The 24,288-nt window shown below is 36.3% G+C and overlaps 1 protein-coding gene across 13 annotated transcripts in view; it reads left to right on the forward strand.

The window, feature by feature from the left end:
• LOC123309250 (protein turtle) overlaps nt 1-24,288 on the forward strand; it is a 258,830-nt gene that overhangs the window by 222,889 nt on the left and 11,653 nt on the right. For 10 of the 13 annotated variants that reach the window (XM_044892250.1, XM_044892253.1, XM_044892254.1 and 7 more), the window contains 6 exons: nt 9,850-10,031; nt 10,495-10,726; nt 16,352-16,948; nt 19,817-20,074; nt 21,190-21,255; nt 22,438-22,518. In XM_044892250.1, the coding sequence (XP_044748185.1) occupies nt 9,850-10,031; nt 10,495-10,726; nt 16,352-16,948; nt 19,817-20,074; nt 21,190-21,255; nt 22,438-22,518 (1,416 nt within the window). The remainder of the gene's footprint in view (nt 1-9,849; nt 10,032-10,494; nt 10,727-16,351; nt 16,949-19,816; nt 20,075-21,189; nt 21,256-22,437; nt 22,519-24,288) is intronic. The other 3 variants (XM_044892258.1, XM_044892257.1, XM_044892259.1) reach the window with 3 other exon arrangements.

Raw genomic sequence — 24,288 nt, forward strand, 5'->3', positions numbered from 1 at the left:
GTCTTTATCGATGCTAATTTCTTGCTGACTGTTAATTAGGTGGTGTTGTAGGTGTTGAGCTCTTTAATTAATTGAATGTATTTTCTGGGTGTCTTTTTTCCTTTGAAATATCCTCAAGTCGAATGCGATCGAACCCTTTTGTTAGGTTCACGAAACAAACAAATGCGGGTTTGTTGTACTCTATGGCTTTTTCTGCAATATGTCTGGAAATAAATTTGTCATCCGCCGTGGATATTTTCTTCCGAAAGTCTTGCTGTTCTTCGTTCATTGGAATAATGTGTTTGAGTAATATAGCTGCTCCTGTGATATTAGTGAGTAACTTCAATACAGCTTGACAAGTTCCTCTCCTCTATAGTTGGATGGTTCTTTTCTGTCTCATTTAAAAAAAGGAGGATCGTTATGCTTGGCTTCCATGTTTTCGGTACTTATCCCGCATTAAATATCTTCCTCAACTAGTTGTTTCTTGCAGTAGCAATATAGTGTGTTTCATGGGTCGTTGGTCATAGCCTGATGGTGAATGCAGATCATCCAGGCCTTTCAGAAAACTCGCTTGTTTTGTATCCTAAGGCTATTAGTTTCGGAGATACGGGGTGATTCATGAATATTGGCCGAAATTTGCGATAGCCATAACTCTAGACTGCAAGTTCCGATTTTCATCAAATTTTATAGGTTTGTTCACTTCAGAATGCTCCTTCAAACGGCTCATGAAATATCAATATTTCCAGGGCAGTTCTCAGAATATCATGATTTTTCATTCAAGCCAAAAAATCTATATTTTTTACATCCCTTACAGAAATTTCGTTATTGCCATGAAAAACTACATAATTTATTCTAAGACATTCAATTTTCACTTTGCATGGCACACTTGTCACGAGGGAATAGGAGCCGGACGAATTCATATTTTATGTCATTTTTTCGAAATGCTGACATGTTTTTATTCCTTCGGTGATAATATTTATTTTTTTTTTGCCGAGTTTCTAAAATATTTTAAATTCTATTCAATTCTTCTTCATTTCAAACCCTCAGCACATACTGAGTGTTCGTAAAAAAGTGTTTAAAAGTATTTCAAGTCGGGCTGTGAATTCTTTCGAAATTACCTATTGAAATTAGATACAAATGATGAAAACAATCTTAGAAAATGTAATCCGTAAGTGTATTTGCTTCATAACACACATTGTATTGAAGAATCGAAATTTATTCTTCAACAGTTATAATGTACTGTCATAAGAGATGTTCGAAATGGAGTTCTTCCATCTCGACGCATTCACTCAAAATCAGATTATATTGCCCTTCTGATCATATCGGGATTTTGTTCAACTTCTGCACAGGCTTCTTCTCTCCTCTGCCGCAAATGCTCCCGTGAAGGCAGAAGTGTCAGTCACTTTTTCACGCACACTCAGTGGGACCTAAAGGTTTAAAATGAAAAAGAGTGAAAGAGTTAAACAGAATTTAAAAAAAAATGATCTAGACCGAAGGCAATGAATAATATCAACAAAGGAATAAAAACAGGACCGCATTTCAAATAAACGACATAAAATATTAATTCGTCCGGTTCCTTCAGTGTTGTTTCATGAAAGGAAATAAAAAGATTAAGGTTTTTCGGAAAAATAAATTTTAATAGTTATGTTTGTTATGAAGCAAATACACTTACGGATAACAATTTCCAGGAGGGTTTACTTCATTTGCATTTAAATTCAAAATGTAATTTCAAAAGAACTCACAGCTAGACTTTGCATACTTCTAAAACACTTTTTTGCGAACACTCAGTACGTGCTGAGGGTTTAAAATGAAGAAGAATTGAACAGAATTCAAAATAATTCAGAATCTCTGCAAAGGACAATAAATATTACCACCGAAGGAATAAAAACAGGACCGCATTTCGAAAAAATGGCATAAAATATTAATTCGTCCGGCTCCTATTCCCTTGTGACAAGTGTGCCATGCAAAGTAAAAATTGAATTACTTAGAATAAATTATGTAGTTTTTCATGGCAATAACGAAATTTCTGTAGGAGATGTAAAAAATATAGATTTTGGGGTATGAGTGAAAAATCATGGTATTCTGAGTACTGTCCTGAAAATATTGATATTCCATGAACCGTTTGGAAGAGCTTTCTGAAATGAACAAACCCATAAAATTAGATCGAAATCGGACCTTGCATTCCAGAGTTATGACTATCGCAAATATACGTCAATATTCATGAATCACCCCGTATCTCCGAAACTAATAGCCTTAGGATACAAAATAAGCTAGTTTTCTGAAAGGCCTAGATGACCTGCATTCACCATTGGGCAATGGCCAACGACTCATGAAACACTCTGTATACCCCCATCTCCCATATTTCATTAATTCATTGCCTATCTGGTCTTCGCTCCGGGTTTTTCTATTTTTTAATTTTTTTACTGCATTCATCACTTCTTTTGTGTCTCTTCCATGTCGCTCGCTTCATCGTCCTCGTCTTACTCGGTGATGTTACTATCATCGTAGAGTGTCGGAAAATATTGTATCCACCTATCCGCATTTAGTTCTTCACTTCTACACTTTAATTTTTTTTAATCACTCAAGATTTTCCATATATAAATTAGCATGTTACTAATTATCCAGAAGCAACAGAATGATGTTTGATGAATTCAGGCATTTAAACTACTCCAAATGGTTGATTTTATTTGTGATTCAGCTAGCCGGTATCTGGTGAATGCTGTGCGATTACCATCTAAAGATGAGAAGCGACCTAGGTGGCTGAAGATAACTTTCTCGAACCCAGAAATTGTAAGGAACCTCTTGAGAAGCAAATCGCGTCTTCATGCCAGCCAACAATATCGCAGGGTCTCAATACGAGACGATAAGACGAAATATCAAGTGGTTGAACTCAATAATCTTCGAGAGGAGGTGAAGAGAAGGCAATCGCTTGGTGAAGACCATATCACCATAAAATATGTGAAAGGAGTTCCTAAAATAGTGTCCGTGGCCGGGTCATCGAGTATTAACAGTTCAAAAAACTAAATGAGTTCCAAATATGGCCTTTAGTATATAGTAATGTTCAATCGTTGTCGTCTAAATTTCCTGAAATTTTAACATATGTTCAATCGTATCAGCCATATTTTTTATTCTTTACTGAAACCTGGCTTAAACCTACATTAGGTGATAGTGCGTTCTCCATTCCTGACTACACTCTATATCGCGACGATAGTGACATAACGGTGGGGCACGGAGGAGTCTGTATCTATGTGAAAAATTCTATCATGGAGAACTTCAGACTTGATGTTTCCCACTGTGATTGGGCAGGAGTTGACAACCTATTTCTCAAGGTATCCAGTAAAAATTTTTCTCTACTTTTGGGCTGCATTTATCGTCCGCGCTCTTGCCCAGCAGATCTCCAAGTTGTTCAGTTCTTGTACGATTCTTTGTCCACTAACGAAAATGTATTCATCACGGGTGACTTCAACTGCCCAGATATTGTATGGCCTCTTGGACATCTGCCTTCATCCGGTTCGCACAGTTTTCCATATGCTGAATTAGTCAGTAAATCAGCATTTCAACAGGTTATAGAACAACCTACAAGGTTCAGATCTGGTCAGGCGCCTTCCCTGCTCGATTTGTTCCTAGTCTCAGACTCCAACTTAGTTTCTGACATACAATACCTACCACCCTTCGGTAGGTCTGACCACCTTACGATTTCTACAGAGTTGCAGTTCCATCTTCCTTCAGTCAGCAAGAATTGTTCTAAGGTCATTCGAAATACCGATTACAGGAGGGTTAATGAGATGCTGCTGGCTGAGGGCTGGTCGGGTGTCTGCCGGGGCGATGACAACGTGGAGGAGATGTGGAGCGAGTTCTTGAATGTGGTCAACAGAACTGTTTCGGCTTGCACTACGACCAGGGTCGTCAGACACAATAAAGTGCGTCCTTGGATTGATTCTGGGGTGTTGAAGATGGCCCGACGAAAGAGATCATTATGGCAGAGGTATATCCGCACCCGTTCCGACAGAGATTACCTGGCTCATCGTTCATACTCAAACCACCTGTCAACTTATATACACCAAGCAAAGCTCGAATATGAGAGGAAAATTGCATCTTCAGGAAACAGGAAAAGGTTTTTCAAGTACCTACGATCCTCCATGAGCGGCAAGGGTGGCATTCCATTGATCCGCAACGGTTCTGGTGAGATGTGTGGTAGCCATTTGGAAGTCGCGGATGTGCTGGCTGAGACATTTTCATCCTCATTCTCCACAGAGCCGGATGGTCCGTTCCCTGAAGTCCAGATCCCCCATTGTGCTGCTGAAATATCTGAAGTCGAAATAGACGAGGAATTAGTGAAAAAATATCTCCTGCAGGTTAGAGTGGACTCAGCTCCTGGTATTGACGGCATAACTTCTCGACTGCTGCTGCATTGTGGCGACTCACTAGCGGCACCCTTGAGCATGATATTTTCAAGTTCCCTGAAGGCTTCCAAACTTCCCTCCGACTGGTTGAAAGCTTCCATAACTCCTATTTTTAAAAAAGGAGACAAGTTCTCTCCTTTGAATTATCGGCCCATCTCTTTGCTTTCGACAGTGGCGAAGGTATTGGAAAGAATATTGTGCGATCACATCGTTCGGTTTGCATCGGAACACGATATAATCCCCAAGGAACAACACGGCTTCACACCAGGACGTTCTACATTGACAAACATGATGCACTGTGTGGACGATTGGACGAGAGCATGGGATGCGGGTTTTCCGGTGGATGTGCTGTATCTGGATTTCTCCAGAGCCTTTGACAGAGTCCCACACCGACGTCTGCTACATAAGCTTCGACATCTTGGTATCACAGGCAGAATATTGACTTGGATAGGGGCCTTCTTGTCCAACCGCTCATTTCGAGTAAGAGTGGACAAATCGTTCTCTACGAAGGATAACTTTGTCACTTCTGGAGTCCCCCAGGGCTCTGTCCTTGGTCCATTGCTGTTTTTGCTGTACACCTCTGACCTCCCTCGTCTGATTCGCTCAAGTTGCTCACTATTTGCGGATGATACAAAAGTCTACAACTTTCCGCTGTGTCACTCGAACATTCTGCAGCGTGATCTCAATACAATCTCTGCTTGGTGCAGGGATTGGCTCCTTCCCCTGAATGTTGATAAATGTTGTGTACTGCATATTGGGAGGAACAATCCTCGTATATCGTATGACATCGATGGAACAACTTTGAAGGATGTAGCTAGTCATTGCGATCTTGGACTCACAGTGACTGGGGATCTGCGGTGGTCTGAGCATGTCTCTAACATCTGTGCTAAAGCCAGGCGAACAACCTATGCTCTACAGAAAACTTTCAGGGGGAGTGATGTGGCCACGGTTCGGATGCTCTATATCATGTATGTAAGACCAATCCTCGAATACTTGGGTCCAGTATGGTGGCCTTCTACCAAGGGTGATGAGGACCTACTCGAGTCGGTCCAGCGCTGGAACACTCGTATTCCGTATCGTGGATATCGTCCCTCCTACGAACACCGCCTTCGCATTTTCAACCTTCCTTCATTCGGAGATCGGCGTGAAAGAGGAGATTTGATTATCACCTACCGATCGCTCCACGGCCATTTTGGAGAAGATTTCTGCCGCATGTTCGAGAGAAACACGAACAACTTGAGAGGCCATAACTACAAACTGCGTAAAGAAAAGTTTCGGACAACACAGCGCCAGAGTTTCCTGTCTAACCGGGTTTTTGATTCTTGGAATCGTTTGCCTGTAGATGTGGTGGGGGCCGAGTCTGTGAATGGGTTCAAGAACTCTTTTGATGGGTGGACTGGTGGTGGGGCGAATGTGTGATTTTGTTTTTCTTTTTTTCGTTTTTTTTATTTGTATTCAGCTAAGTTTCAGCATGTGAACGCTTTATATTTTCTTCTATTTCTGAGTTTATAGGTTAGACCTAAATTCTTATTGTATAAATAATAATAATAATAATAATAATATGTACAAATTAACAGATGTCAAGTTTTCTTGGGTTTTCATGATTATCAGACGATATATCGATGAATACTTTTCTTGCTGAAACACCGACTGGCCAAATTGGAAAGCTCTCCTTCATATCAGAGCATAAAAGTTTACAATCATCTACCGAAGCATCTGAGAGTTCTGCCAAACTTCAAGTCGATAATTTAATCGTTTCTTCAAAAAAGGATCATTTGAGTGTTTATTTTGGTTAATTTTTATCTGATAGGATTAATTTTTGACATTTTCTATATACATTTCTGAATGTTTTGAGATCATGATTATTGAGTTGTTGAGGGAATAGTCGAACAGCAGACGCACTGAGCGAAAAGGTAAGTGAAGGCAACTGTCGTCAAGTCTTATTATCAAGTATTATTGGGTTTTTGGAAAAGAGTATTTCCCATTTTCATCCATCACGTCGCATCGGTATGCATCAACTAAGTATGTTTCAGCCCTTATAGTTGAAGGATTCATTGTCCTTCGTTGATCGGCCGTAATGAGAGCTGTCCCGAGGAAGACGTACCTTGAATGGGCTAATGCAAAGTGTGATAAACAACTGCTAAATAATCTGGTCTCCGGTTCATTATTTTTCTATTCTCCTAGAATTATTGATCTGGCTTTGAAAAAATATTCTTATTCTTAATTATACGAGGGCTGTTCTGTTTTCGCTGAGCCTAGTCCAGTTTATATACAAAATAACATTGTTTTGATTTTTCAAATTATGGAGGAGCCTCCAGAATCACCATATTTTCGTCTCGGAAAATTTCAATTTTCCTATAGTTTTTTATATTTTTTATCTAGGTACGTACACCTTTTCAGCGAGAAACATTGAATGAACTCAAATCAAACCAGAACAACCGAATAAAATTTAAATAACTATTTTAAAACAATGTCTTTTTTGTCATTTAGTCAAATGGATTCGAAACATTATATTTGTCGAACTCTGAATTTAGAACCCCAACTGTTTCACACTGCTAGACGAAATCGATATAGCTCTAGCGTCTGGATAGTGTGTTTTTCTATTTTTCGACCCAGTTCAACACTGCACCTTCTGTCTTTCATCAAACTTAGATGCACATGTACGTCACGAAATGAGGACAAAAGGTCCATTCACGAGAAGTTTTGCAGCTCAAAGTTGGAGCTATAACATCTGAATTTTAATCACGCCTAATGGTTCTTTCGGCTTCATTTCTGATGTGCGCAAGAAGAAAATGATGGAAATAGTTTGGACTTTCATTAGCGTCTCAGATTAATCTGGTAGAATTTTGGAGGTTAATTTTAATCGAAACTAATTCAAAAACATAACATCGAATGAAAAAATAATCTCTAATTTCTGCGTGTCTACAGACTACTTCTATTTCCAGTTGTTATTCAGAAATGATCATTTAAAATTCAGATTAGTCGAGTTCATTTCAGAAACCGTTAATTCTATTTCAGATCAGTCAATTCAATTTCAGCAATCATCAATTTTAAATTAGATTAATCATTTGAAATTCAGAAACCGTCATTTATAATACAGAAAGCACGATTATTATTCGAGGTTATGTACGTGTTAATTGTCTACAGGATTTATTCGATAGCTCAGTACGAGGTGATTGATTATAAATGCTTTTTTCTCTTTTCAAATTGTTTGTGTCACCTTGTAAAAAAAAAGATTAAATATGGATTGTTAGAAAGATATCCTTTCGCATATATAGCTTGTTGCAGAAATCCTGGACACCATCCTATTTTCTTAGTTCAAATTGTCACTATATTTTTATCCAATCTTTTCATTCTCCTGCAAATTTTGAATTTTCCCTATCGTCAGTTGTATCAGTAATAACGCATACTTATTTCCCTTGATTTCTTTCAGAATTACAATAGATATTTTCTGAAATAAAATTGACGATTACCTAAATGAATCTGACTGATTTGAGTTCCAATTGACGATTTCAGAAATAAAGGTAACTAAACTGAATTTCAAATAACAATACGATTTCTGCAATTGAATTGACTAATCTAAATTACATTTGATGTTTTCGGTAGTAAACTTGACCATTCTGAAATATTATGTTTTCTGATTTTCAATTGATGGCAATGGAAAAAATAATTTCTTTTTCCTGCGAGTCTATATACTATTCTATAGGAAAAAGAATACGAGATTCTTTTTTCATTCGATGTTATGTTTGTTTATAGATTTTGATGAAAATTTATGACAATAAAGTTGGAAATATACCCTCATTGTGCTGAAGTCAGATAAGTAGATAAGTCATCCCTTGGTCTAGTGAGGGTGCTAGAGGGGGTCAGTCAGAAAGGACGAGGAGGACATCCTAATCATTAGAGCTTATTTTTGGTGTTTTGGGTTTTCACTCACCCATAACCGCGTTTCAATCATAGAATACGGAGCCGTGTTAGCATATTGTTCGATTTTAGTTTTTAGTTTATGAATCGATGGGAGGCTCGACAAATTTTGAGTCTGTTTTGAAATGCGATTCAAAGAAACCTTATATGTCTAAAACACTTTCTTCACTACAACTATTCAGTAGAATCTAGTCCAAAGATCTATGCCTGCAATATACAGAGTGATCCTAAATTGAAGGCACAAAAGAAAAAGTTAGATTCCTTGAGTCATTTGAAGAAAGAAAAGTTCCACAAATATGGGATCGCAAACATTTCGTTTTCGAGATACCGTGTGTTAAAATTTGATTTTTTCTTTCTCATAGTATTATTACACTTCACAAGATATTCAACTGAAATTTGGCACAGATATTACAATTGAGAGTTTTCACCATGTAACATGCCAATTTCGATGGCAAATTTACAGGGTGATATTTTTGCCGGAACACTATCCCCTGTTATCCTCCAGAACTTTTTTTGGTGGGCCACCGTTAATTTGACAAATAAAAAAAAACTGTTTTTATATCAAACTTTATTATTTGTCTTATCTGATACTGATTTCGAGAAAAAAATTCAAACAATTCTCTCGAAATTAAAAATTCATAACAATCCAATTAGTAAGGTGTGGTTTCAACTTGAATTGAAATTTCAAAGCCTGGAGACAAACACATTCATTAAGGAAGGTTTTCAGGAATCTATAGACGCAACTTTCAAACGCACATTAACTTTGCAACATCGTATTTTTGCGAAAGTTCGAACAGCTAAAAGTATCTTTCGATCAAGTCACCTTTCAAACAAAAACTGAATCGAAATTGAATAATCCGTTCAGATGCCGTAGGCATATTTGTACAAAAATTAAACATTCCCTTTTTTGGGTTCTGTTCAAGATTAAACCTATTGATATATTTACTTACTGGCTTTTTCGGAGTGAGATACCAGCTAAACAATGGAAATCTTTTTTGTTGATTATGCGATAAGACTTATGGGCCCTGCGAACATTGAAAATTGTCTAAATGAACACGAAACCTTATAAAAAAAAGGTTTTTTGAATACAATTCTATGGGACTGTCCATCGCTCTGCAACAATTTGTGTCACAGTACCAGAAAACCACTTTTTCCTAATGCTTTCATTTGAAAAAATGCCTCTTCACTCCGATGAAAATGGTACTTTTGTAGCTCAAAGGATAATAATTTTCATTCCAAATAATTCAGAAAAAATCATGCTACAGTATGATTCATAACAGGAGCGAAGAATCTTCGCGAACACTTTGTGATACCATTCGTCAGTACTCTATATCTACTGTATCAAATGTTTTTCATCGAACAAAATTATGCAGCTCTTTCAATTCTCTAGATTTACTCTACAAGTACTTCCATCATTTTCTGCAAAAGGGCTCTCATCTTACACTCTTCTCTCATCACTTTTCCCCACTTGCTGTCAGTTTAAGAACACACGAACGTTAATACCAGTAAATTTGTGTAGTTTGTGATTTTTTTCCACTGCGTTTAGGCATCTTCAATGACGGAACTGAGCTGCGCATCAGCAATATCAGACATGAAGATATCGGTGACTACACTTGTATAGCTAGAAATGGAGAGGGCCAAATATCACACACGGCCAGGGTGATCATAGCCGGTGGAGCTGTCATAATGGTTCCCCCGACCAATCAGACGAAGCTTGAAGGAGAAAAGGTAGGGAAATGCTGCAATACAATATATAGACTTTTATGCGGCATATTTTAACTCCATACTATATCTTTGACTTATATAATCTAATAAGTAATAATGATAAATACAAAATCTCAATACATTTGAGCATTGACCATAAAAGCCTGAAAAGAACAGGTTCATTCACGACCTTTTAACAAATCTAACATGTGAGGACAAACAAACTAACACAGATTTTCACATTTTTTATAATAAATTATTTGATTATCCAAAAAGCTCTAACTTGTCGATCACGCAGTGTCACCTTATTGGCCAATTCTTTTTATGAAAAGCCATGGGTTTTTTGCAAGAATCATTCTCAATTTGGTGCTTTCTTAATGAGTGTTATTGTTGCATCTGCTTTTCTTCTTTCTCCTCATATAATGAAGTTATACCTGCGAGAATAACCCATAATATGAGAAACTAATTGATTCGTTACTTTTTCCAGGTTCAATTCAACTGCGAAGCTAAAGCTCAGCCAGGAAATGTTACTGTGAAATGGTTCCGGGAAGGAGCACCCGTTAAAGAACTGTCTTCTTTGGAGACCAGGGTTACTATACGTAGGGACGGTTCTCTGGTTATCAATCCTGTCAGTTCTGATGACACTGGTCAATACCTTTGTGAAGTGAGCAATGGAATTGGCGAGCCACAGTCGGCGTCCGCATATCTGAATGTAGAATGTAAGTCATATTTTCATTCAAATCAAAAAGTGTAAGTCCAAGTGAATATCTTTGGAGGTATAACCACCACCAATGAATTTCTTATCAGATGTGGAAACAATAATCCGAGGAATTATTTTATCAGTGGATGGGATCGCATGGTTCAATTGCCTGGTCAGCAAGATCACTAGACCTTTATCCTTAAGATTTATTTTTGTGGGGATATGTTGAAAATGAAATTTTCAAGACTCTAATCATAAATAGGTCTGATTTAGGGCAGAAAGTCAGGAACGCCATCAGTGCCTTTCCCCATTTATGCTGTTAAATACAGTGAATTCCGCTAGACAAAGATGTCGAATTTGTTCAAAGAATGATGGTACTCAATTTGAGTACTTTTCACGTGATTTTATTGGAGTTTCACCTAACATATGAAGTTTAAATTTGTATCCTAGTGATGAAGAATTATTGGCAGTGATCATTCTTATTGTCAATGGTTTCATATAGTTCTTTCGCTATTTTTTTTTTGTATAACATTAGATCAAAGAAAGATACCACCCGTATTCAAAATGAAGAAGTTATTTTTTTTTCCACCCTTATTCAGTAAAGGCGATGAAAAAAGCTGAATATAGTATCGTTTTCCAGTGAAAAAGTGTATAAGATTTTTTTTTACAACATTAACTTCAACTTCCTTACCCAATATCATGTTTCATCATTGGAATCGTCCATCTGGCAGTATAGTTGACGTTTCCAGAATCAATGCCTTCAAGAATGCTTATGATTGACTTCAATTATGATTTCTTTAGTTGAGATTTGTTTAAGGTGTTTGATCGTGTGGATATAATCATTTTTTATTTATTTACTTCGATCATTTTTTTTCTTTTATGTAGATTGAGTATTAATAAGTTTTATGCATCTACTCTAATTATATGAATGATAATAATGGAATAGTATTAATCAAGAATAGCGACTGGTAATTTTTCTTTATTCATTAATAGTTAAAAGTCACATGCACGACCGTATTCACCACCAATTTATTAAATATCTGTAAATGGTGGGATATTTTAGTTGAGATACCCTGTATATTCAGTACGCGCCTACACTTCTAAATCAAGTTTGTACCGTCTTACGAAATTGTCTTGGAGCTATTCCTTTAGTCGCATGGCATACAATAGGTATGAAGAGCAATTCGGAAACAGTTCGAGATTTAATCATGAACAACTACGCTTTACAATACCTCTCAATCTCTCGTTATTCCTCCCTTGAAGACAGCTATCTACAGTTCCTACAAAATAACTTCGCGAAGGTAAACTTTCTTGTGAAACTTCTCCAGCTCAGCTTGTACGCTCGAGCCAAACGGAAGCCAATCGGAATCCAGGATTGAATAATTGCTGCCTTTCATACGATAAATGCATCAGCGTATCCAGGACACTTCAATTGGATGCAATTTTCTCTCGTGTGCACAGAATATTTATACCGAGCGGGCGAAAAGCTCTTTAACTGAAGCACAGTGAGTTGAATCGGCGATTTTGAATGTGTGGAAGCTTGGAAATTACTATACTCTGCTTTAAAATCACGCCTGCATTATAACTGCGATTGTACTAAAAGTTTGACGGAAAGGTAGTGAGTTACGGATTGGAGAATAGATTATCCCTTTATCGTTGAACAACTACATGATATTCATTTCATACAAGCATGAATGCAAATGATTGCGTTAGCAACCATTTTTAATCGGAAATAAAAATTATAATTTGCCTTGGGCAAGCTTTGAATATTCATCTGTGGTCTTCTTCTTCTTCTTGTGGTATGTGGTGTGCCACTTTCAGGCCGAAAGGATGCCAAGACGACTCTGCATGAAGTTGTAGAGGCTTATTATTGCCCTAAGCACAGTCGATAATGTTGCTCCTGCTCTAACGTAGATCACTATATTCAATTGTTTCTTCTCAAGGGTCAAGACCGTTTGACCTCTGCTTTGGAATTCATCATTCCAAATATTTCTATCATCTTTGAATATGTTGAATTTCGAGAAGGATCCTGAAATAGGTTAACTTTCACTCTTTATTATTTCATTGAAAATTCTAAAATGATAACTTTATACTTCATTGCTGTAGGTATGGTGACGTCATGTATACTCCATTCACTGTTATTTTAGCACTCGGTTGGCCATGGAAATTTGACACATTCCACTCTGTATAGTTCGAAAATGTGGGGTTATGACGTTTGTCAAAACATTTTTGGGCTTTAAATCATCGCTATGTCATCCGTTTTAGGTAAAAGTCTCAGTATTTACGTATTTTATCACAATGCCAAATTACTTCGGAAAATATGTGACGAACATAACTGACGTTTATACAAAGTGATTGAAGGCACACCAAATCTAATTACTTGCATGGAAAATAGAAGAGAACAGTTTTTGAATATATTTAATTTACTATGGAAGAATATGGAAGCATATACAGTAGCTTGAAGAGAGTTAATGTTGGTTATCTTCTTTGGCTAAAGGTTGAAGACGTTACATCAGTTGTAGATTTCAAAAAAATCAACCCGAAAATGAAATGCATGTGATGCAGTGGTGAGGAATGGGTATCTTTCGAAGGAATTAACAGATAATCACAAGAATTTTAAATTCTTCAACGAAAAATCATCTTGCATCAAAGTCAAAATAATCAAAGAAAGTTTTAAGGCAAGAGGAACTTCACCATTAAACAAAAATTTCACATGAATTAACAATTAACAGGACAACTGGCGCGTATGTATGGCTGTTTATTTTCAATACTTCGATATAATAATAATATATTTATTGATCTCTTAAGACATTTACAATTTGTAGGACAAGTCAAATGAAAAAAAGAAAAATTAATTTTCTGGAAGTTATCTAGGATGACATTCATCGAAAATCCTGCAGTAACTTTTCACATTCGTTCGCCCTATAATAAAATTCTCAAATGTCACCAATTTTTTGGGTCTCCCAATAGAAGGAAATTTTTTGTCATCCTCTTCATTCACAATCTTTCCGATTTTGGAAACATTCGGCTGAAATATAGATCGTTTAGATTCAGATGAAACATTATAGAAATTCACTCATATTGAATATGTTCGCTACCGTCTGGTCTGGGTTACCATTTGAATGAGCGGACCTGAATTTTAAATAGCACCAGAGACAAACTCTGATCTCTGATAGCACTTCCTGAAACCCTGTCATCCCTCTTTTTCAATCAGTTTCGGCATTTTTGTAATATTAATTGATATTAGTTGTCGCAACGGCGTTACCCAGGTGACCAGTAACATATCTGTTATGTTTTCTCGGGAGATCGAATTGGGAACTTTGTTATGTGTTAATTTTCTGTAACCATTACGTGTCTGATACGATATTTAGGATGTACCTGTGCTGTATTTAAATTATATCCACATTTTGTAAATTTCATGTACCCGCTCCATGATATCCACGTAACATATTTGAAACATTGCTCTTTATTTACCATGTATCATTTTGAGATCGTCGACAGAGCATGACACCATAAGCGTTTTAACTACCGTCGAGGGCGCTGTAAAGCGTAAACAAATATGGAGGATTGTGAGAAATGCTATTGATACTGCTGTCGTTTCGATATTTATTTATTATCATTTAGACGTTTTGTCAGTTGAATAGTGGATTACTGAAAGTGAAGTGCAGATATTAAACGTTTGATAAGTTATTTGTGTGTCATAGTGATTTTCCAGTGAAATGGTGAATAACTGAAAAGAAAGTGGTATGGATATCGAACTGTAGGTCAATAAATCTCTTCTCGTATTTTCATAGCAGTCCTATAAAACATAATAGGCTATGGTTTTATTATATCCAGCATATAAAAATTTTATTTGAATAAATAATGTCCTGTTTGATGTAAATTTCGATATAGGTTATTTTCTCACTTGTTGCATGTACCTCATATGTAGAAATAAATGAATAAATCATATACGTATATTGAAAATTTTCTTCAGAAAGATATGAAATATGCATATAGTATTCTTATCATTTTCATAACGCATAACATGGACACAATTCTTCTAAAAACTTTTTGACCTAAGCCAAAAGATTAATGAACTGTTGATTATTCTTTTTATGGAATGCAGGAAAGTGCAAAGACCAGAAAGACATGTCCTAATCTTTCTTGGAGAACAATAATCATGAACCCAGCAGTTTGCATGATGTAATGTATCATTTCTAGTTCTATTAACGCGTGCACTAATTTTGTAATCTGAAATTTATGAAAATATATTGTTTTTGAACATAAGTTCATTCGTTCACATACCTCACCGAACTGATGTGAGATGCTTTTGAATTTTATTTTCAAAAATGATTGATCAACACACACTCTTTAAAAAATCAATATTCGAGTTCATTATTATTGCAACAGTTTATATTGATTTCGATAATTTTTCATCTTTTTGTTGAAAGCGTTTTTAATAACAAGTGAAACATAATAAACATAACACATGAAGGTAATATATATAGATCTCCCATGAAACAAATATTTGCATGGTCCATGTTTGAACTATTTATGCTCCTTTCAGAAAGGAGATGTGTTCCTTGTTTGAGGCGGACATAGGAGCATAGCTGCTACATAAGCGTTCTGTATTTGTACTCTTAGTGTGATATATCTGTTATAAAACAAGGAGCGCGGGATACATTTCTGCTTCATAACTGTTATGAGATATGGTCACCTGGGTATGATATCAACGACATTTCATGAGTGCCAACATTACAAGTCTAGTTACAAAAACTTGAGAAAATTATTCAATGGCCTACCGAGTGCTTTAATAAACGTGAATACAATACAATATAGACATATATAATGTAATTCTTTTAAGAGTTCTTTCAGTCCTCGTTTCATCATACAGAGGTTTATAAGGTGTAAACGGGAAATTCTGGTATTTAAATCAAAAATAGCAGACCCACCCTGTTACTGAGCAGATAAGGGTCCTTCCTCTTGAGATGCTTTATTTTTGGCGTACGCATGTCACATATTTAACTTGCTACAGAAATCACTTTTTGTCGGGCTCATTCCCTAGAACGAGAGCTTTATCATCTCCAACATATCTGTATAAAATATAGATTGAAAAAGGTAAGAAGGACATAACGACACAAAATAAAAAATAATCAGCTGGGATTTTGCCGTGCTAGCATCGGTTTCTCTACTTTGTGTGGGTCACAAATAGTGGAGTATTCTTGAATTCCTTTTTATTTCTCGACCACCCTCTACTTTGATATAATTTCTACCTGAGCGAATCGGAACTCACTTTTTCAATTCACTTATTTAAGCTTGGGGTATTGAAATGAAGACTTCAAAATTGGCATCGCTTTGATTCGTCCTATGCTTACCTATCCCAGCTCCCTTCCTCAAGGACCCCGATAATGTTAAACTTTTTCAGCTCATTTAACCTGTGTTAGCTTTTCCACGGCCATCATTAACCCCTTCCAAGTTTACACAGTAGTCATGATGAACTGATCCTCATTAATGTACAAACGAATCGGTTGTTAGTCAATCAACTAATGAACGATGTCATCTTCATGCAGGATTTCCGCAACGTGAATGAAAACGCCAATGAGTTGTAATTTGCATACTTTTCCCTGACAGCGCAATCTCACGTGATATTTTTCTATTTCAGATCCCGCGAAGGTGACCTTCACCCCAACCATACAATACCTCCCCTTCCGCCTAGCCGGCGTCGTTCAGTGCTACATCAAGGCCAATCCCCCTCTGCAGTACGTTACGTGGACCAAAGACAAACGTTTACTCGAACCCTATCAGACTAAAGACATTGTAATAATGAATAATGGTTCCTTGTTGTTTACGCGGGTGAACGAGAATCACCAAGGTAGGTACACTTGCACGCCGTACAACGCGCAAGGTACGCAGGGCTCTTCCGGTCAAATGGAGGTGTTGGTGAGGAAACCGCCAACCTTCACGGTCGAACCGGAGGCTATGTATCAGAGGAAGGTCGGGGAGACTGTGGAGATGCATTGCGAGGCTGTGGAAGCGGAGGGAACTCAGAAGCCGACGGTGCAGTGGCAGCGGAGGGATGGCAACGTTCTGCCTAAGAATCGGGTGAAGATAGTTGGAGGTAATATAACCATCGAAAGCCTACGGCGATCCGATTTCGGGTTCTACCAGTGCGTGGCGTCTAACGAGGTGGCAACTATAGTAACGGCAACTCAGCTGGTTGTTGAAGGGACACAGCCACATGCGCCCTATAATCTGACAGGTAGGTGTTGACTTTTCCCTTCAGGATCGTTTCCATCGAGTTGCTACCGAAAAACTGAGGGTATATCATATAATTTTAGATCAATAGCTTATGTTAAAAACAAAATATCAAATGCAACCAACGATGGTAACAACTATTTTTTGGATCACAGGTGACCAGTAACATATGTGTTATATTTTCTTGGGAGATCTAATAGGGAACTTTGTAGCGTGTCATTTTTGTGTAACCATTACGTGTCTGTTACGATATTTGGGATGTGCCTATGCCACAAACGAATTATATCCACATTTAGTAAATGTCATGTTTCCGCTCTTTCATATTCACATAATTTTGTTACTTTGTTCTATATTGGCTATGTATCAGTTTAAGATCATGGAGAGAGTATGGCAGCATTAACGTTGCAACTACCCTCGAGGGCGCTGCAAGACGTAAACAAATATGGATTGTGAGAAATGCTATTGACACCGTTGTTTTTATTAGGACTATATTAGCATTTAGTTCTTTGTGTTATTTAGATATTTTCAGTTGAATAGTGGATTACGGAAAGTGAAGTGCAGATATTAAACATTTGATTAGTTATTTGTGTGTCACAGGGATTTTTTAATGAAATTTTTAACATTGATAAGGAAGTGCTATGGATGTCGAACTGAAGGTCAATACATCATCTTTAGTGTTTTCATTGCAGTCGTATGAGACATAATAGACTTTGATTTTATTATAAGATGTCATTTGGAACAAATATTCGCATGATCCATATTTGAAATATATATGCTCTCTTTAGAAAGGAGATGTGTTCCTTTTTTTGGCGGACATGGGAGCATAGGTGCTGTATAACTGTTCTATATTTATGCTCTGAATGCTATATTTTAGGTTACAAAATAAGAAACCATGGACTCAAAATAGATTATACTATTTTCACAAGATGAGTTTTCAAATCAACGAAGCGTGTTTCGCTATCACAAAACCTTCTTCAGGTGGGTGAACTCGTTGTTTCAAAAAACACTTGATATATTTCTGCTATATAGCTGGTCTGTAATGTGGTCTACTGGGATAGTTGTTATAATCGTTGTTCACATTGAATGCTTTGTTTTTTAGCTTTCAAAACGGTACAAAATCCACCGGAACGTCGGCATTATTTGATGTGAAAGTAATCAATAAAGAAAAATAAAAGTTCAAATACTTACAGGATGAAATCTTATTATTTATTAGAAATTATGGAATCACTCAACTCACAAATATGGAGTTTGGAAAAGCCAAATTGGAAAAGTGACTGTAAATAATAAAAAAATATCCTGAAATACGTCGAACTTAAATTTTAAAGGTTCATTCTTCTACGGAAAAAGAAGAACCCTTCGAAGAGACAGGCACAACTCCCAATTTTTTAAATAAGTGTGGGCTTGTAATACATCGTTTGAAAGGTCGCGTCATTTTCTATTCAGGAATGTTATCATTTTCATGTTTATTGTAGAAATCAAAATGGAAAAAAAGGAAATCATGTGATTAGCGAAATTAATTAAGTATGTGAAGAGCATACCCCTTGATTTTAATGACCTAAAAGATCGCTTACGATTAGGTCCATCAATTCTGAGATGTTGAATAATGTTGAAAGAAATTTTTATTTCTGGTTAAGATGTTGCCAAGGCCTCTGAACATCTACTTCATTAACATTCACATTTTGTTTTTGATATTGTATTAAATTTCGCTAGTCATTTGATGTTATTTTTTCTATTTTCATTTTTGCTAAAAACATAAAAATTATATCATTTCTGAATAGAGAATGTTGTGAACTCTCAAACTTTCTATAATACTATAACCCCATTCTATTTGAAAAATTGGGGGTAGTACAGGATGGACAAAATTGGTGATACCTGAAATACAACTTTTTCAACCCAACGAGATAAAGGAAAATGCATGGTACATTACGGTCGTGTTTTTTCGAGAAACTTATAATGCATTACTTTATCTTCTCTTGTTTTCGAGTTATAGGTGAAAAGTACAATTTCAACTTTGTTCATTAGCTCAATTTCTGTTTGTATTAGGATGTTGAAATGAAAACATTAGATACTTTTTTGATAGCAATCCAGTGGCGTACTATGATTTTTTCCAACAGGTATATTTGCTGAGCTATAATATAAAGATGTTTTTTTTTTCTCATGAAAACGGTACTTCAAAATGACTTAGAAAGACTGAGGGCCATGTATGATATATTTATAAAAAGGTTAAAAATGGCAATTCTTTCTAAGTCATTTTAAACTATTGTTTTCATAAGAAAAAACACAACCTTATGTTATAGCTCAGCAAATAAATCTGTAGGAAAAATTCATAGTACGCCACTGGATTGCTATTAAAAGAGTGTCTGTATAATCTCTTCATTTCAACATCCTAGCACAAACAGAAACGAAGATAATAACCAAAGTTGAAATCGCCCAAATTTCAATTTTGGCCTATAACTCGAAATCAAAATAAGATAGAGGAATGCAGTTGATTGCATTATTAGTTTCCCGAAAAAAGACGATATGAAAGGCACATTCATTTTCCTCCATCTTGTAGGGTTAAAAAGTTGTAGTTCAGGTATCACAAATTTTGCCCATCCTGTACATCTCTTTCGAATGGGGTTGAATGTAGGGCTCGCATTTGATGACAATTTCAAATTGGAATTTGAGATGTTTCGGTATTTTCCATACATGTACAGTAACCAACATAATATATTTATTTCATTTGGCATTCACACACTGTATGAAAAAATTGTTGAACTCTAGCTCCATCGAGCTTTCATAAACTGGCATAATATTTATTGTATCTCAGTAAAAACCGTCCAAAAATTTTCAGACCAATACATATAAATTTTCATTTCTCTTCCTTCATCAGGCTCTTCAACAGAGTTTTCCGTAACTCTGAGCTGGCTGCCAGGATATAGCGGGGGTCCCGATTACAAGCAAGATTACACCATATGGTACAGAGAGTCTGGAGTCACGGAATGGTCGACCATTCCCGTGACACCTTCCGGTAGCACCCAAGTCACCATAAATCGTCTGGCGCCTGCGACAAACTATGAATTTCAAGTCATCGGTAAGAATGCACTAGGAGACGGGATGATGAGCAAGGTCATAACTGTCCGAACTCTAGGTGAGTTTATGCAAATAAATTTTTCTTTTTTTTTCCAGAATACCTAGGTACTCTCAACTAACGGGATATTTAGAAAAAGTGGGACCATATTACTAACGATAAACTTGCTTTCTTTTTGGTGATGGTTCTTGAACTCATGAATATGTCTAGTTTTATCACAGAAGTATGAACTATAAAAGAAAGTTAATAAGGGATCGAAATTAGTTGGAAAATAAAACGAAACGAAAAGTATCACGTATATACAAGAAAAAAATTATTATTATTGAAATTGATTGTCAAGTGAACGACCAAATATTACTATATTATGTTCTGTGTCCGAACGTGGTGTTCAGATCCATCTGAAAATCTTAAGGTATAAGCTCAGAACTGGAATAAAAATTCCTCAGCCTCAGAAGGAATTTGTATTCTTCAGCCGATGTTTAACATTCTTGGTGACTTTATGTGGAGCTAGAGACACTAGGGTTTTTAATACGGTGACATTACATTACTCAATGCCATTCAATTAATTCAAAGGATATAATTATTATTTTATCGTGAAGAGTCAAAATCATGTTTGAGATCTGCTTGTGAATTCAATTACATGTTTCAATGTGTCATCGATAAATAATGAAAGCAACATCTTCTATTCACGCTCGATATATATTCAATTTCACAAGGCCGGCTATTTCCAAAAAGAAGTTTGAACTCTTTAAAATGAACCTTTCCATAAATATTAAACTTTTCGGATGAAGAAGTTGAGGAATCATCGATATCAGTAGATTATATTATAATAGTATATCATTGATCACGAACAATTTCCAAGCGTTTTCAATGCTGTGTTTCAATTCTTCTACACTTTCAATCTCGTTCCACGATACAAGACAACGAACATATTTTTCACATATCTCGAACATTTCTTCGATAGGGATTAGGAGCTCGATCCGGTATCATGTAAATTTATTTACCCCATTTATTGCGAATGTGTTTTCACCCTGTATAATTCTGTTCTCTTTCTATCTATTGTCGATTCGCGATTATAAAAAATGTGCTGTTGTAAAGATATGTTTCAGTTATCTCTTGATAGATAACTATATAATTATTATAACCATGTTCAATTTTTCCATTATTTTATGTAGATGTTGGTGTTCCACACAAAGTTTCTATCACACCAACGCCTTTTCTCACTCCGGACGAAAATGCGGGTAAGAATTCTGAATGAATCATTGCATGGTTGAATGAAATGCGATGATTTCTTGATAAAAATTAACTATCAATCTGTGATAGCTCAGTAACTATTTTCTGGAAATATCAGGAAACGTACCTACTTAATTACCAGTATTACTGAGACGGAGCTGATAGGGTAAACCTCACATATTCTGCTCAAAAAAAGCTCTGCATTTAAACTCATTGAATGTCACCTTTCCCAACACCTAAAACACAAAAAATGTCATCAAAAAAATTGTTGCAGTAAAAACTTTTTTCCTACGAAATTATGCGTTATTTGCCTGAGGCCGTTTTATTCGATCAGCCTGGCAGCTTATGCGCTAACGCATAGGTTATGTGGTGGGATCGCAAACGTTTCGTATTCGAGATACAGTGTGTTAAAGTTTGAAGATCGCATGTCACATGATGGGAACTATGAATTATAATACTTATTTATGCCAAATTTCAGTTGAATATCTCATGAAGGGTAGATACTATAACAGAAAACTTGAAAACATTTTCAAATTTAACACCCTGTATCTCGAAAACGAACCGTTTGAGGTCCCATGTTTATGAGACTTTTTTTCTTAAAATTACTCAAGAAATCTTTTCGTTTTTACCTTCAATTTAGGAACACCCTATTTAAAAAATGTTCACGTGCTTTCGCTCTTAAATTGAATCCGCGTGAGAAAAAGGAATAACTGTGAAAACATTTCTACTTTCTACAGAAAAGAATGTTCTGCTTTTAAACTGCCTTCGTATAGAATAAGGACAAAATTATTCATTTCATGACTGAGTTCTACTCCTGACATTATCTCAAATGAACTATTATAGAACAAAAAAGTTTTCTGACCTACAAGAATCACGCCATAACCGGTAACCTCTGCAATGCCATTTGAATAACTTCTTAAATAAATCATTTGAGAAACTTCGTTGCGTGACTAAGCTATCGATTCTTCAGATACTCAATATTCAATTTGTAGGTCATGTATTTGCATGAATGCATTGGTGCAACCTGCATGTCTCCTTCTTGTGTTAGGTTTTGAATGTTCCGCTATTCAATTAAAACTTTAAGTCCTCCTTGATTTATCACTTCACTACTAATTTTCGTACCTATAGAATTATGTGCTGTATGTTTGATAATGCATGTTATTCATCAAATTGTATTTGTTTGTTTTCAGATATATTAGATTATAGTAATATTGTTTTGCCTACCGATTCGACTGGAACAGCATTTATACCCCCTATCTACAGGCCTAAAGGTACTGGTTCTTCCGTTGAATTGGGTTGAGGGTTTATTAACTACTAGATGATATTTTCTTTCAAACATTTGGTCGAGTACAAATTTAGCAATAATTTATCTCTGATGTTAATTGGTAAAAGTTAGAAGTATTGTTTCTCGCTTTTTCTTTGGAATTAGACCATTTTCATGTTTACAAAATATCTGTCGTTTTGAGTATAAAATGATTTCAAAAGATTGAGTTGGAATACTTCCACATTCGCATTATGTGTTAGTCAGGGAGTGGACACCTCCCGGTGACAAGTCAATAACTTCAACCACCATATGTGCCTAGAGCTTGCTATTGTTGGTCCATCTGTAGAGTGTGAGAAAAATGACTCGTAATGAACATAGAGAATCGCATGAGCTGAAACTTCTCCTTTGAGGTATTTGAGCCATAAGGGACTTTAAGAGAAGTCAATGAAACACGTTTTATGCCGTGCTGAATATAGGTAAACTGTGAAAATATGAAGGGTGTTATAATTCATTTTCATGCTCGATTTCAAAGATTCATTATAGGGTTTGAAGCCCAAATGTGGAGATTATGAAATTATTTGGTGAAATAAGAAGATTCACCTCTCAACGATTGGTAATATCCTAACTGAGTTATAATCGCATCCACAGTTAAAACATAAAATTCTGCAAATTTCCAAGAACCCACCCTTAAATCCGCATTTGTAACAGGCTCGTTCAGTAGGATTAGTTAATCTGTTTTATCGAAACGTCCTAAGTCTGAAATCGGCTTGTGTTGCACGAAACCCCTAAACGTCGATGGAAAGAGTTATTACATTAAGCCAATTAATGAAACTCTCCCGCTTTCAACTCTAATTAAATCTTGCTTGCACTCTGCCAGTGTATTTGACCCGTTTCCTTTATGGCTTCATGATCGCTCGAATCTACTTTTGTTCGTTCTGGATCCCGAGAGCACTGTGTCCGATATTGGGCTTTGAAATCTGAGCCGATCTTGTTAGAGGTGGTCGTTTGGTCTCCAATGGAATGTTTGCACCACCACTATTCGATCTTTTTAGAGAGGGCAATACCTCTTTCTGCTTGTATCATCCTGAAGATCGGTTTTCTATCTTCGCTTTTTGGCAGTCCCTTCTGAGACAATAATTTGCATTTGATGAGAAGATTATCGTTCGATTCATAAATCCCAAAGATGTGAAACACCTTAGAACAATCTACATCCTGTTTGAGCAGGTTTCATAACTTGGTGAGAAATTGGACCTTAATCTTCTGTGAAATAAAAGTTCAGGACTCAAACGAATAAGGTCAATACAGTATTTTCTCCTACCAGAAGAATGCTTCGAAAGGAGTGGAGCTTCATACTGCACAATATACCGCATGGTTGCATACTTTGGTGGTGAGGCTTATCGCATTACCTATGCATCTTTGGTGTGGTGGATTTCTATGAAGAAGACCATCATGACTAAATACCTTTTTCAAACATTGCAAGAGCACTGAGAGCTACTTCAAATCTTGTGCACCCCTCGCTTGACTCAGAAACATTTCAGAATTTCCGTAATGATGACGACAATCAGATTTCACGTCATGCAAAGCCTGCAAACACTCTCTTCCATATGAGATGCATATCGGAAAAATTTAACAGAATTGTACTATTCTTGCCTGGTAATCTCGTATTCATTTGTCTGATAAGGGTTCCTGAAAAGGTCAAAATATCGTACATAAATTGAATTTCATGCTCGAATATAGAATAGGCTTTGCTTAGTATTTTCAGTTCATCCAGTAGATT

This window comes from Coccinella septempunctata, chromosome 3 (assembly GCF_907165205.1).
Source record: "Coccinella septempunctata chromosome 3, icCocSept1.1, whole genome shotgun sequence".
Taxonomy (NCBI): Eukaryota; Metazoa; Arthropoda; class Insecta; order Coleoptera; family Coccinellidae; genus Coccinella; species Coccinella septempunctata.